Here is a 14,765-nt window from a genome sequence, read left to right as displayed (position 1 = left end):
GCCGGCGGCTCTAAGCCCTACGGGACGCTCCCGTCGGGAAGAACGGCGCGCTGGATTCCGAGGACTGCACCTACTCTCCGGAAGCCGGCCCGGAGACCTAGGGGCGCTACTCCCCGGGGCCTCTCAGCTCCTCCTCCAGGACACGTGATCACAGCCGGAGGGCCACCCGGCTCCCGCAGCGCAGCTCGCTCTGTTTCTTCATGCCCGCCGCCGTGCCCTCCCTCTCCTCGGTTCCCATCCCTCCGTCCTCCCCCACCTCCTCTTCCACTTCCCAATAGCGGCTCGCGCTGAGAAGCTCCCGCCCCTCCGCCCTTTTCTTCGTTTGTTCATTGGTTGAGGCTTCAAGGACGCTTCCCGGGGGCGGGTGACAGCCATTGGTGGGATGAGCAATCCGAGTTCCCGGATGAGGGAACATTCTGCAGTATAAAGGGAGCGGGGAAGGCGGGAGACAGCGCAGTTTGAATCGCGGTGCGACGAAGGAGTAGGCGGTGGGATATCGCTGGGTGTCTGATTAGTCCTTTCTCTGCCTTGTTTGAGCTTCCGCAGAATTCGAAATGGTAAACTTCGCAGAGGCGCTCAAAGACTCCGCGGGTTTTTGCCAATGGAAGGAAAGCCCGTTACCCACGGAGATGGGGGTGAAGTGGCGACGGTTGGGAACGCGCGGAGACAGGATTTGGAAGAGCGGGGGGAGGTGTTTTGTCGGCGGCGAGCTGTGCTGGCTCGGATCTCGCGGCGGGCGGCAACGGTTGGGTGGCGCGCGCAGCGCCGCTGGGGGCCGGCGGGCGGGCGGACAGGCGCGCGGCCGCGGCGGGCGCGCAGCGGGGGGCGAGCGGGCGGGCGGGGTCGCGCCAGTGGCGTGCGGCGGGTCGGGACCCCGGCCGGGCACGGGGCCGCGCTCGCGCCTGGGCCGCGCCGCTGTGGGGGAGGGGCGCGCTGCTCTGGTAATCCTATATTCTCCGTTCCTCCTTCGCTCGCGGGCGTGTGCGCGCCGCAGGCTGGCGGTAAGGCTGGGAAGGACTCCGGAAAGGCCAAGACAAAGGCGGTTTCCCGCTCGCAGAGAGCCGGCTTGCAGGTCAGTGGTGGTTCGCGCGGTCTGGGGGTTGTGGCCGTTTCTTACCGGTTCTTTTCTCGTTTATCAATGCTTTGGAATGGCATTTTGTCTCCGTGGGCGATACGGTGTCGCTACTTGGTTTGCCGATACGATTAAATATCGGAGGGGGGCTATCAAGTGTGTCTGTGCTGGGGCTCGTTGCTGCACCAACGTCAGTGCCTCCTGCTTTGGTGCGCGTATGATTTTACTGTCTTCGACTCTTAATCTTTGTGCGTTTGTTTGTGCGTGCTTAAAATTAAGTTCCCCGTGGGCCGTATTCATCGACACCTGAAATCTAGGACGACCAGCCACGGACGTGTGGGCGCGACTGCCGCTGTGTACAGCGCAGCCATCCTGGAGTACCTGACCGCAGAGGTAAATGGGTGTACGCCTATAATCTGGAAAAGGCTGGAGCTGTGTGGGGGGGGTGACTGGGGGGAGGCGGCGAGAGGAAGGAGGAAAGTGATGCAAGAAAAACTCCCAGGCCCTTAATGCGGCGAGAAGCCTCAGAACGCTAGAGGGGGCTGATGTTCATTAAGGGATCTTACTGAGCTTGATTGAGTTTGCTGCTCTTGAAAATAAAATTGCGTGTCCCCTTTATAGCTTTTGCATGTCTTGCCATTCAGGTAGCGGGTGGAGATGACGGTTGGTAGATGTACGTTCATGAAGGTTTGATTCTACCCCCAGGGTTTTTGCCTTTAAGTTGGAAGGAGAGTGATTAGATTCTGCCTTCTAGGTACTTGAATTGGCAGGAAATGCATCAAAAGACTTGAAGGTAAAGCGTATTACCCCTCGTCATTTGCAACTTGCCATTCGTGGAGATGAAGAATTGGACTCTCTCATCAAGGCTACAATTGCTGGTGGTGGTATGTAAATACTGAAATTCTGTTACCTTAGAAAAAAGAATGCTTTTTTAAATCTCCCATTAGTAATTTTTAGTCTAGGGCACTTAAGTATATTTTCACTTACGTGTAGAATTGTTCATCATGAAAATTGGTAAGTAAAACTTAATTTGAACACTTGAACTTCACATTTAAAGGCATTTTCCAAGCTTAAATAAACTGTCTTGATTTTAAATACTGTGTGATCTTAAATATTAAAAAGTAGACTTAATCCCTGTCTCTCTTCTAGGTGTCATTCCACACATCCACAAATCTCTTATTGGGAAGAAAGGACAACAGAAGACTGTCTAAAGGATGCCTGGATTCCTTATTATCTCAGGACTCTTAAGTACTCTTAACAGCTGTCCAGTGTTGGTGATTCCAGTGGACTGTATCTCTGTGAAAAACACAATTTTGCCTTTTTGTAATTCTATTTGAGCAAGTTGGAAGTTTAATTAGCTTTCCAACCAACCAAATTTCTGCATTCGAGTCTTAACCATATTTAAGTGTTACTGTGGCTTCAAAGAAGCTATTGATTCTGAAGTAGTGGGTTTTGATTGAGTTGACTGTTTTTAAAAAACTGTTTGGATTTTAATTGTGATGCAGAAGTTATAGTAACAGACATTTGGTTTTGTACAGACATTATTTCCACTCTGGTGGATAAGCTCAATAAAGGTCATATCCCAAACTAGTTGTGTTTTAAATTTGCTTAATTGTAATAGGAACCCCTTTCTTTTGAACAGGTACCTCATCGACCAATAACTTGAAATTAAGCCCTTAATTCTGTTAAGTCACAAGGCCCAAGTGTAATTTTAATGTTATGTAATTGAGCTATTAAAGATTAAAAACTTGGCAAGGTCTGAAATTGGTAAGTTACTGTTTTTTAGACTATGTTTGACCACCTCAGTTTTTCGGCTGTGTTTGCTTATATGACAGCACTACAACAGTGCACGGTTATTGTGAAGATTTGGAGAGGGAGATAGCAGGTAGGGAAGTACTGTGTATATATAGCTCTCCCTATAGAAGGAACTTTGAATTTAGATTTTGAAGATTCAAACTATTTTCTGTGTGCTACACATTTTGAAGCCTGAATTAATAGTTCAGTACTTTGTAATATGAAGGACACATTTTGAGGGGAATACTATTACCATTTTACAGAGAAGAATTAAGACTTGAAAGTATTGAGTTATGGTATTTGATAGCATAACAATAGCTTGACAACACTAAAAATGAGTATTCTGTGATTGGGTTGAGGGGATCATTTTGACTTTCTGGCAAATTATTTGTCTTAAAGGCTTTTTGTGGGGGGGGTAGGGGGTTAAAATTTACCAACCAGAAAGTGTCCTTTTCCACCCACTAAGGAGACCAAAGTGACATGGTGTACATTTCACAGGGGCAATGTCATGAAAATAAAAGAAAACCAAACCACTTGGTGGTGGGTACATTCCCAAACAGCCGGTTCCTGCCATGTTTTGGTCATAAAGGAGTAAGGTTAGGGCTTTTCACCGGAGTAATTACAAACTACAAATTAAACCAGTTGCTTTATACCTCTTGGATGTACTTAGAATTTAGTGAAATCTAGGTCAGAAAAATTGTGTAGCTGAAATCAAATGGCCATAAAACGGGCCCGGAGATACGGCCAAGCGACGCTCTAACGCTCTCAACACCTGTGCCGGAAGCGCTGCGTAAGGACTGACAGCGCGGCCCTCACCTGACCGAATCCTCCCAGGCTGTGGGCCCAGAGACGGGGCAGTCCCCGGGAATTCTGAAAACGGGCGGCCTTTCCCCCGTCCATTCCCCTGGCCGCCTGGGAAGAGAACACCCGCCCCGCCGCCGCGCGGCAAGGTCAAGGGGCGCGGCGCTGCCCGTGCGGCGGCGGGGTCACCTCGGCGGGAGCCCCTGCAGGCGGCCGGGCTGGCCAGCCCCGAGCTGGGCCCCGCGCACGGCCGGCCGAGTCGGCTGGGACGCCCAGGCCCGAGGGCCGGGAGGTGTGCGGCTCGCGCCGTAGCGGCCCGCGGGGGGCGGGGAGGCCGCCGTGAGGAGGCGGAGCTGCGAGCCCGCCAGTCCGCCCGGGCCGCCGCCGCCGCCGTGGTGCCCTGCGCTCCTCCCTGCTCACCTCCGCACGCCCCCGCCCGGCCGGCCTCGCCTCGGCGGCCGCGGCTTCCGCCCGTCGTAGCTTCGCTGCCGGTGAAAACGGAAAAAGGCGTAGGCCATGGAGGGGAACCGGGACGAGGCGGAGAAATGTGTCGAGATCGCCCGGGAGGCCCTAAACGCCGGCAACCGCGAGAAGGCCCAGCGCTTCCTACAGAAGGCGGAGAAGCTCTATCCACTGGCCTCGGCCCGCGGTGAGGCCCTCAGTGTCCTTTCCCCCGTGCCGGGTCCCCTCCCCCAGCGCAGCCTTCTCGGAGCCCCGGGCCCGGGCCTGCCCGACCCCCGCTGGCCCCGGGACGAGCGTCCCGACACGCCCCCGCCCGGCCCCGACCGGCCCGGTCCGCAGTGCCCCAGCCTCCCTCAGCACCGGCCTGCCTTCGAGATGCCGGCCCGTGTGGCCAGTTCCCCCGGCCGTGTTCCTGAATACCCAGCTGTCATTCTCCCAGGGGATTTGTCTGCTCTGTCTTACAGAGTGGGGCTTTATAGATGGGTGTTTGGTTGTATGGCCCCTCTTCCTCATCTCCCTCAAATAAGGCGTAGGCCCCTAATGAAATGAGAGGAACAGGGAACTCTAGTGTCAGTGTACACAGGTCTCAGGAGTAGAACACTGTTCCTAAAGCAAACATTTCGAACACCTGAGATGACATTGCTTTTTCCAGGGAGAGAGTTCCTTTAGAAGAGGGGAGCACATTTGGCAAGCATGATAGTTGAATTCACCCTGTTGGTGTCCTGCTCTCTAGACTTTAAAGTAATAATTAGCCAACATTTATCGAGCACTTAACAAAGTGCCAGACCTTGTGCCTAGTGTTTTATATAAATTATTTCTTTTACTCCTCAGAACAAAACTCTTTAGAGGCACAGGATTCTTTTGAACTGAAAAAGACAAATGAAACAGACTTTTTGATGAATGAATGAGTGAATGAAAATATCCTACCCAAGGTCACACAGTATTAAAGTCAGAATAGTACTTGAGCTTTCTAGCTACAAAAGGCCTTTTAATCACTACGCTCTATTGCTTTGACAATAAGATACGGTTTCAACTGAGGTGCAAGGGCTTTCCAGGTTAAGAAGAAAATAAGTAAGAATGTGAGATTGTTTTATTATTTTCTTAATTTTTCTGCATTGTTAAGTACCTTGTATTCTTTGTTTTTCTCAATCATTTTCATTACATTGCTTTTGAATACAACAGTGGATAGGAAAGAGAAATGAAAGAAAGTTAATTTTTTTTAATGTGGCAAAATTTACCAACTTAGCCATTTTAAGTATACACAGTTCATTAGTGTTAACCATTTTCACGTTGTTTTGCAACACATCTTCGGAGTTCTTTATCTTATAAAACTGAAACTCTATGCCAATTAAACAACTCCCCATTTGCTCTACCTGCCATTCCCTGGTAACTACCATTCTACTTCACTTTAAAAATATGACTACTTTAGATACCTTATGTAAATGGAATCGTGCAGTATTTGTCTTTTTTTGACTAGTTTATTTTACTTAGCATAATGTCCTTGAAGTTCATCTATGTAGCATGTGATAGGTCTCCCTTTTAAAGTCTGCATAATATTCCATTGCATGTATATGTGTATATATACACATATATACACACACACACCATATTTTCATTATCCAGTCATCAATTAGTAGACATTTAGATTGCCTCTATAGCTTGGCTATTGTGAATAATGCTCTATTGAACAGGCAGGTTTGCAAATATTTGTGATCCTGCTTTCAATTCTTTTGTGTACATATATGTATATATACATCCAGAAATCTGATTGCTGGATCATATTAGCAATTCTATTTTTGCTTTTTTGAGGAACTGCCAAACTGTTTTCAATAGCGGTTTTGCCATTTTACATTCCCACCAACAGAGTACTAGAGTTCCAGTTTCTCCATACCCTCTCCAGACTTGTTTTCTGTTTGTTTTTGATAGTAGCCATCATGACAAATGTGAGGTGATATGTCATTGTGGTTTTGATTTGCATTTCTCTAGTTTAGTGATGTTGAGCATCTTTTTATATGCTTGTTGACCATTCGTATATGGCATTTGAAGAAATGTCTATTCAAGTCCTTTGCCCACTTTTTAATTGGGATATTTCATTTTTGTTGTAGCACTGTGGGATTTCTTTGTATATTCTGGATATTAACCCCTTATTAGATGTAGAATTTGCTAATTTTGTTCTCCCATTCTGTAGGTTGTCTTAAACGCTATTGATTATATCCGTCGATGCACAGAAGTTTTTAAGTTTGGTATAATCCCATTTATCTGTTCTTGCTTTTATTGCCTGTGCTTTCGTGACATATCCAAGAAACCATTTGCCCAGAGTTAAAAATTTTTGAATCTCCCTACAGTACAAATACATGATTTTGTTTAATCATTATCTAGTCCTAGAGGGACAGTTTTAACATAAAGGAAGTAACCACTTGAATTATGAATCCTAATTCTTTCACCTATTATCTTGTAACCTTAATCTTGGACAAGTTATTGTAACCATCCAGCTTTTAGGTTTTCATCTGCAAAATGGGACAATAATGTATTGATTTCATAGGGCTGTTGGGAGAGTAAATGAGTTAATATACGAAAAGCATTTACCAGTTAGCTCAATTATTTTGGTATTTCCATTTAACAACTGTAAGGCTTTGAGAATTTTTGAACTTGTAGTCTGTCAACCTTTTATCATACAAGGAAATTGAGCCAGTCTACTAAACTATACTATATGATATCAAAGCCCAAACAATTGTTGCTCTTAAACACATGAACACAGGAAAAATTAAGAAATGTAACAGGGAAAGTTGATAGTACAGTGTATTGGAAGGCAGCATGTGATTACCAGATAAAATAATAGGGTCTGTTCTTGTGTAGTCTGAAAACCTTAGTTCCAGTGGAGACTGCCTTTGACAGCTTTACAGCCAGGAACAAGTTACTTAACATCCCTAAACCTTGTTTAGTTATATATAAAATGAAGATTTTATCATAGGGTGGATGTGAGCATTAGCTGAAATAAAATTATATGCAAATACTTAGCAAGTAAACAAGTGTATTTTACATATTCTCAGAATATGTTTATGGGAATTAATGAATTCAGGGGAGAGAAAGATACATTTTTATAAGCTCCTGATAAAATATTTAGTGTGGAAGGAAATTGAAGCTATTGGTTAAAGAGAAATTCTACATTTTTATCCCTGAATTTCATCTATTCTAGATTACCATCAAACCCTTATAACTCAGTTTTGACTGAATATTCCTCTGGATGTGTTTTCATACTAAGATAGGCACAAAAAAACATTGCATTTCGATTTCCATTCTTATACACTGAATGGGAAAATGTGAGACTAAATTCTAGCTAAATCCCAGAATTTTTGTCCTCTTTTCATTTGATTTTTGCCAGGTGAGAAGTCTGATTGATGAAACACTTTAAAAATTGGCAGAGCATTTTGAGGAAAATCTTCATCTTCAAATGGATCTAGGACATTGTTGCTTTCTATGTTTTTAGTTAAGAATATTATTTTACAGTTTATTGCACAGTAGACTTCTGAGTTGAATTTTAGAGCTTTCAAATATGTTTGAAGAGATTGATATATATGAATAGTTACTACATAGGAAATATAAATATTCTAGAAAAATGTTAGCAGGCAGAAAATAAAGTACATTTTAGTTTCTTAAACTGTATGTTTATTGAATTATTGGTATGTTCTGGACTTTCACAGAGGGATACAGTCTTACTGTTTTAATGCCTCATATTGCTATTTTACTACTTTAGTGATTTATGCTATTGGGGGGAGCAATTTGAAGTACAGGTTTTTTTTTCCAGAGTAATATGTTTTCATCGTTTTCAAGAATCTCATAGTAATTTGAACCAAATAGCAGCCTACAGCTTCAAAAAAGGTCATTCTGTGTCTTCTTTAATGAATGCATAACTCGTATAATTTGAAGCTTCTACCTGCACAATAGCAATTAAATAGTCCTCTTTTGTTTTTTCCTTCATGTGAGAGATAAGTGTGTAGATTTTTCTTACCCTTTTTTCCTACATTATTTTAAAAGTTAAATCTAATGCAAATTCAAAGCTCTGTCCCCTTTTGTCTCACTTAAAATGGTAAAATAAAGTTTTTTAAATTGTCATTACATATCTGGAGTGTTATCCAACCTATTCCTTTTGAGACAATTCCATTTTCTTTCTACTTCTGATTTTATTAAAATTTAGTGATGAGTACAAATTATGCATTCAGAGCAGTTATTTTGAAAGCACTAACTTAAGTGGTATAAGATGATTTTCTAATTTCAGCTAATAGCCAAACTGTTACAGACATATAGTTGAAGAAAGAAGACTGAATTTGGTTTTGAACCTTAATTTAATAGTTGTGTAACTTTATGAATGTAACTTTCTTTCTGAACCTCAATATCCTCATTTGTAAAATGGGGATGTATTTATTCAACAAGCACTTACTAAACCCACCCTTTTTTTGCCAGACACTGTGCTAGGAACCAGGGAGTCAGTGAACAATAAGACAAAATCCTTATACTCTTGGAGCTTCTATTCTACAGAAATGGAGTATAGAGTACCTTCTGGATAGAATGATGGCTCAGTTCCTGCCATTTCCCTTTCTTTTTCTGAGCCTCAGTTTTTTCACCTGTAATCTTCATAGAATTATTATAAGGATATTGTAAGTAGAATAAGAATGTCACATGTTATTATTATGGCAAAAGTATTTGAATGCTGTCTTGAGGTTAACAGTATATATGTGTCTTTGTTGTAATTTTTTAGTCATCTATTTTAAACATAAAATAATTGCTTTAGTTGAAGATTAAGCTCCATTTGGATTCAACTACTCATTCCATGTTTAGTTAATATGTCGTTCTTCCTGCCTTGTTGCATTCATTCCTTGTATTGTCTATGTGTATAGTTATACTAGATTAAAAAATCTTTTGCCATTAGGAACCATTCTACTTTAGACCACCCTTTTGACTCCATGGTGCCTAACAGTGTTTTGCATATACTTGTGACATATATAAGCCTGTATTTTCTGGAATGATACCTATTTATATAATTTTATTTTCTGCATTAAGGATGATTTGTTAAATTAATAAACAAATGAAAAATGTATAGCTGTAAGGCTTTTCATGCTAATATATTCACAAATGAAGCTTTTCTATAATCAGACAAGTATACAAAAAAATGTATATGTAAGGACTGCAGCAAAATTTGGAAGAGTATAAATGTCCATCAGTGGGAATTGATTAAAATAAATTGCACTGCATTAATGTTGTGTACCTATTAAAATCGTTGATGTGCCTCATTAATTTTCCATTCACTGACCCCCCTCACCCTGCTCATGGGCTGTAAATACCCTGCTGTCTTTGCTGAATTCAGAGTTTAGCCTGATCTCTCTCCCTATTGCAATAGTCCTGTATAAGCTCTTTAAAAAATGATATGGACCTATATTTATTGCTATAAATGATATATACAGTAAGTAAAGGTAGGCTACAAACGTATGTAGATTATTCTAGTTTTGTTTGAAAATATCTAAAATGCTAGACATCTAGCTTACTAGAGTAACTAGAGTTAAATACACCAAATCGGGTTGAATGATTTCTTTTTCTCATGTGAAAGTTATAAATAATTTTTACTTTGTTATTTTTTAATGTGCTGAGCAATATTACTTTTGTAATCACACAAAAACTTTCTGTCTTGTGAGGAGGAGAGAAAATATCCATTTGCTATTCAAATCGTGTTCCTATGGACATTATAGATAACAGGTGTGTTGCAGAAACTTAAATAAAAACATCTTGGTTCTTACTTTTGGATTATCCACATAAACATTTTTAATACATAGTTACTTTTCCACTGGTCCTTAATACAGAATATGCTTAAATTTAATTCAGATACATTAAAACCCCAAGCAAAGCAGTATGTATGAGAAGTGAATGCCTAAAATATGATTGGATAGTTTTAAAACCAAAAGTAAGTGTAATCTGATTTAGAGTGCTGTGTCTGTCCAACTAAAGTTTGTAATATTATGCATAATTGTAAATGAAATCTGTGATAGCTGAAGCATTAATAAATCAGAAAAATCCAATGTATTCTAAATTCTGGCAGTATTTGAACTGAATCATATTACCTTCTCAGGCACTGGTTCCAGTGATTGTTAATACAGAAAACTTTGCTGATTCCATTTTTAAGATGACAAAAGTGGATGTTGAGACCCAGAGGTAATGAAACTTGTTCAGATTTTCACTCTTAGAAGTCAGAGAGTGTTTGGTGTGAGTGCATGTACACACACAGCCGTTGTTAAGCAGAACCCCTATGCATGAAGTTGCAGAAGAATTTTTAGTATCATAATAACTGTTGAAAACCTAAACCAACTGTATGATCCTGCTTTAGCAATACCAGCATCTAGCTATTAACATGGAGGATACTCAGAAAAACACTCGGAGGAGCATGTTTGTGCTAAGAATGAAAGGGAATGTACAGATAACCTCTAACAAGCATGCATAGGGACTTTGTGTCCACCTATAAATACTTAACACATATAACCACTTTCATATCTGAAGCCACAATTTTTTTTTTTTTTTTTTTTTGTGAGGGCATCTCTCATATTTATTGATCAAATGGTTGTTAACGACAATAAAATTCTGTATAGGGGAGTCAATGCTCAATGCACAATCATTAATCCACCCCAAGCCTAATTTTTGTCAGTCTCCAATCTTCTGAGGCATAACAAACAAGTTTTTACATGTAGAACAAATTCTTACATAATGAATAAGTTACATGGTGAACAGTACAAGGGCAGTCATCACATAAACTTTCGGTTTTGCTCATGCATTATGAACTCTAAACAGTCAGTTCAAATATGAATACTCATTTGGTTTTTATACTTGATTTATATGTGGATACCACATTTCTCTCTTTATTATTATTATTTTTAATAAAATGCTGAAGTGGTAGGTAGATACAAGATAAAGGTAGAAAACATAGTTTAGTGTTGTAAGAGAGCACATGTAGATGATCAGGTGTGTGCCTGTAGACTATGTGTTAATCCAAGCTAGACCAGGGCAATAAAACATCCACGTATGCAGAAGATTTCTCTCAGAACAGGGGGGGTGAGGTTCTAAGCCTCACCTCTGTTGATCCCCAATTTCTCACCTGATGGCCCCCCTGCGACTGTGCCTGTCTTAGGTTGTTCCTCCCTTGAGGAATCTTACCCGTCTCTGGCTAACCAGTCATCTTCCGGGGCCATACAGGGAAATGTAAAGTTGGTAAGTGAGAGAGAAGCCTTATTGTTTGAAAAAGTTAGCTTTTTACTTCTTTGCATATTTATGCCCTGTGGCTTCTATGCCCAGCATTTGTCTTGAGGTATCTTTACCACTTGGAAGAATTATGATACTCGGTAAATTTGATATGAGGCACGAATTCTATTTAAGGGTTGTAATTAGGAAGGAAGAAGAAAAGCTATAGAAGTAGCAGGCGGAAGAAAACATGGGAAGATTGATTATTTCTTTGATATATCTTCTTGTAGAGTAACTTCAGCATGTACAGGTTTTAAGCTACTACTTAAATTGCACACACACATTAACATAATAGGAGTATAGTTACATAACCAAAGCATATCTGTAATTACCAGCCATCTGCAGTGAAACCAAGAAAACCAGTTAGGCACCTTAGGCATTTGTGAATGATTTGTGAAATCTATGATATGGTGGATATTGTCCAACTGAACTTGAACAGTCTGAGAGAAATCAGACAAATTAAAACAACCCATTCCTGGGGACTGTTCACATGCCATATGTTCTTTTAACAGTAAATAGTTTGTAGTTGTAAGACTTTGGAGCGCTACAATTTGCACTTCTCCAAATTCTTGGTTGAGTTCCAACAGTATAGATCCAGTCCAATTTTGTTGTTTTACTGTATGCACAGGCCAGCTTAGATATCTCCTTCCTCATTCCCATGGCAAGTCCAGGAACTGGTGGGATGAGTGCATCTACAGCTGTAGCAGTGCGTGGATCTTTGTTGGGGTTTTTTGATGATCATCTTCTGGCATGAGTCTTCCAGAGAGTGCAGATGTTGGAAGTTCTTTTTCATATCGTATCTTAGTTCATTTTCGGGGTAGCCCAATTAGGCTTTGATCCTCTGTGTAAACACAAACAGACCCTTTGCCTACACTTTTATATGCCCTTTATACCCTTGTGTAGAACTCGTTGGAGGTTACCACACAGGAACTGCCCGTTTTTTTTTTTTTTTTTTGCTATCACTAATCTACACTTACATGACGAATATTATGTTTACTAGGCTCTCCCCTATACCAGGTCTCCCCTATAAACCCCTTTACAGTCACTGTCCATCAGCATAGCAAAATGTTGTAGAATCACTACTTGCCTTCTCTGTGTTGTACAGCCCTCCCTTTTCTCCTACCCCCCCCCATGCATATTAATCATAATACCCCCCTACTTCTCCCCCCCTTATCCCTCCCTACCCACCCATCCTCCCCAGTCCCTTTCCCTTTGGTACCTGTTAGTCCATTCTTGAGTTCTGTGATTCTGCTGCTGTTTTGTTCCTTCAGTTTTTCCTTTGTTCTTATATTCCACAGATAAGTGAAATCATTTGGTATTTCTCTTTCTCCGCTTGGCTTGTTTCACTGAGCATAATACCCTCCAGCTCCATCCATGTTGCTGCAAATGATTGGATTTGCCCTTTTCTTATGGCTGAGTAGTATTCCATTGTGTATATGTACCACATCTTCTTTATCCATTCATCTATTGATGGACATTTAGGTTGCTTTCAATTCTTGGCTATTGTAAATAGTGCTGCAATAAACATAGGGGTGCATCTGTCTTTCTCAAACTTGATTGCTGCGTTCTTAGGGTAAATTCCTAGGAGTGGAATTCCTGGGTCAAATGGTAAGTCTGTTTTGAGCATTTTGATGTACCTCCATACTGCTTTCCACAATGGTTGAACTAACTTACATTCCCACCAGCAGTGTAGGAGGGTTCCCCTTTCTCCACAGCCTCGCCAACATTTGTTGTTGTTTGTCTTTTGGATGGCAGCCATCCTTACTGGTGTGAGGTGATACCTCATTGTAGTTTTAATTTGCATTTCTCTGATAACTAGCGATGTGGAGCATCTTTTCATGTGTCTGTTGGCCATCTGTATTTCTTTTTTGGAGAACTGTCTCTTCAGTTCCTCTGCCCATTTTTTAATTGGGTTATTTGTTTTTTGTTTGTTGAGGCGTGAGAGCTCCTTATATATTCTGGACGTCAAGCCTTTATCGGATGTGTCATTTTCAAATATATTCTCCCATACTGTAGGGATCCTTCTTGTTCTATTGATGGTGTCTTTTGCTGTACAGAAGCTTTTCAGCTTAATATAGTCCCACTTACTCATTTTTGCTGTTGTTTTCCTTGCCCGGGGAGATATGTTCAAGAAGAGGTCACTCATGTTTATGTCTAAGAGGTTTTTGCCTATGTTTTCTTCCAAGAGTTTAATGGTTTCATGGCTTACATTCAGGTCTTTGATCCATTTTGAGTTTACTTTTGTATATGGGGTTAGACAATGGTCCAGTTTCATTCTCCTACATGTAGCTGTCCAGTTTTGCCAGCACCACCTGTTGAAGAGACTGTCATTTTGCCATTGTATGTCCATGGCTCCTTTATCAAATATTAATTGACCATATATGTCTGGGTTAATGTCTGGATTCTCTAGTCTGTTCCATTGGTCTGTGGCTCTGCTCTTGTGCCAGTACCAAATTGTCTTGATTACTATGGCTTTATAGTAGAGCTTGAAGTTGGGGAGTGAGATCCCCCCTACTTTATTCTTCTTTCTCAGGATTGCTTTGGCTATTCGGGGTCTTTGGTGTTTCCATATGAATTTTTGAATTATTTGTTCCAGTTCATTGAAGAATGTTGCTGGTAGTTTCATAGGGATTGCATCAAATCTGTATATTGCTTTGGGCAGGATGGCCATTTTAACGATATTAATTCTTCCTAGCCACGAGCATGGGATGAGTTTCCATCTGTTAGTGTCCCCTTTAATTTCTCTTAAGAGTGACTTGTAGTTTTCAGAGTATAAGTCTTTCACTTCTTTGGTTAGGTTTATTCCTAGGTATTTTATTTTTTTTGATGCAATTGTGAATGGAGTTGTTTTCCTGATTTCTCTTTCTGTTGGTTCATTGTTAGTATATAGGAAAGCCACAGATTTCTGTGTGTTGATTTTGTATCCTGCAACTTTGCTGTATTCCGATATCAGTTCTAGTAGTTTTGGGGTGGAGTCTTTAGGGTTTTTTATGTACAGTATCATGTCATCTGCAAATAGTGACAGTTTAACTTCTTCTTTACCAATCTGGATTCCTTGTATTTCTTTATTTTGTCTGATTGCCGTAGCTAGGACCTCCAGTACTATGTTAAATAACAGTGGAGAGAGTGGGCATCCCTGTCTAGTTCCCGATCTCAGAGGAAATGCTTTCAGCTTCTCGCTGTTCAATATAATGTTGGCTGTGGGTTTATCATAGATGGCCTTTATTATGTTGAGGTACTTGCCCTCTATTCCCATTTTGATGAGAGTTTTTAACATGAATGGATGTTGAACTTTGTCAAATGCTTTTTCAGCATCTATGGAGATGATCATGTGGTTTTTGTCTTTCTTTTTGTTGAT

General features: G+C 41.2%; 2 protein-coding genes across 4 annotated transcripts in view; both read left to right on the top strand.

Annotated features, from left to right (window-relative positions):
• The first annotated feature begins 409 nt into the window (after positions 1-409).
• Positions 410-2,662, top strand: LOC118926723 (histone H2A.Z). Its single transcript, XM_036914043.2, has 5 exons — positions 410-557; positions 995-1,072; positions 1,352-1,465; positions 1,827-1,956; positions 2,222-2,662. The coding sequence occupies exons 1-5, from the start codon at positions 555-557 to the stop codon at positions 2,281-2,283; spliced, it is 387 nt and encodes a 128-aa protein (XP_036769938.1). The 5' UTR covers positions 410-554; the 3' UTR covers positions 2,284-2,662.
• A 1,101-nt stretch (positions 2,663-3,763) lies between these two features.
• DNAJB14 (DnaJ heat shock protein family (Hsp40) member B14) overlaps positions 3,764-14,765 on the top strand; it is a 51,590-nt gene continuing 40,588 nt past the window's right edge. Inside the window, exon 1 of one of the 3 annotated variants that reach the window (XM_036914041.2) lies at positions 3,764-4,316. In XM_036914041.2, the coding sequence (XP_036769936.1) occupies positions 4,184-4,316 (133 nt within the window). In that variant the 5' untranslated portion in view covers positions 3,764-4,183. The remainder of the gene's footprint in view (positions 4,317-14,765) is intronic. The other 2 variants (XM_036914038.2, XM_036914042.2) reach the window with 2 other exon arrangements.

This window comes from Manis pentadactyla, chromosome 5 (genome assembly GCF_030020395.1).
Source record: "Manis pentadactyla isolate mManPen7 chromosome 5, mManPen7.hap1, whole genome shotgun sequence".
NCBI classification, from domain to species: domain Eukaryota; kingdom Metazoa; phylum Chordata; class Mammalia; order Pholidota; family Manidae; genus Manis; species Manis pentadactyla.
This window is presented reverse-complemented; position numbering and strand designations above follow the sequence as displayed.

Coding starts and splice junctions, on each gene's coding strand:
- LOC118926723 (XM_036914043.2), top strand. Junction 1,466..1,826: donor TGGAGTACCTGACCGCAGAG/GTAAATGGGTGT, acceptor TCTGCCTTCTAG/GTACTTGAATTGGCAGGAAA. Junction 1,957..2,221: donor GGCTACAATTGCTGGTGGTG/GTATGTAAATAC, acceptor TCTCTCTTCTAG/GTGTCATTCCACACATCCAC.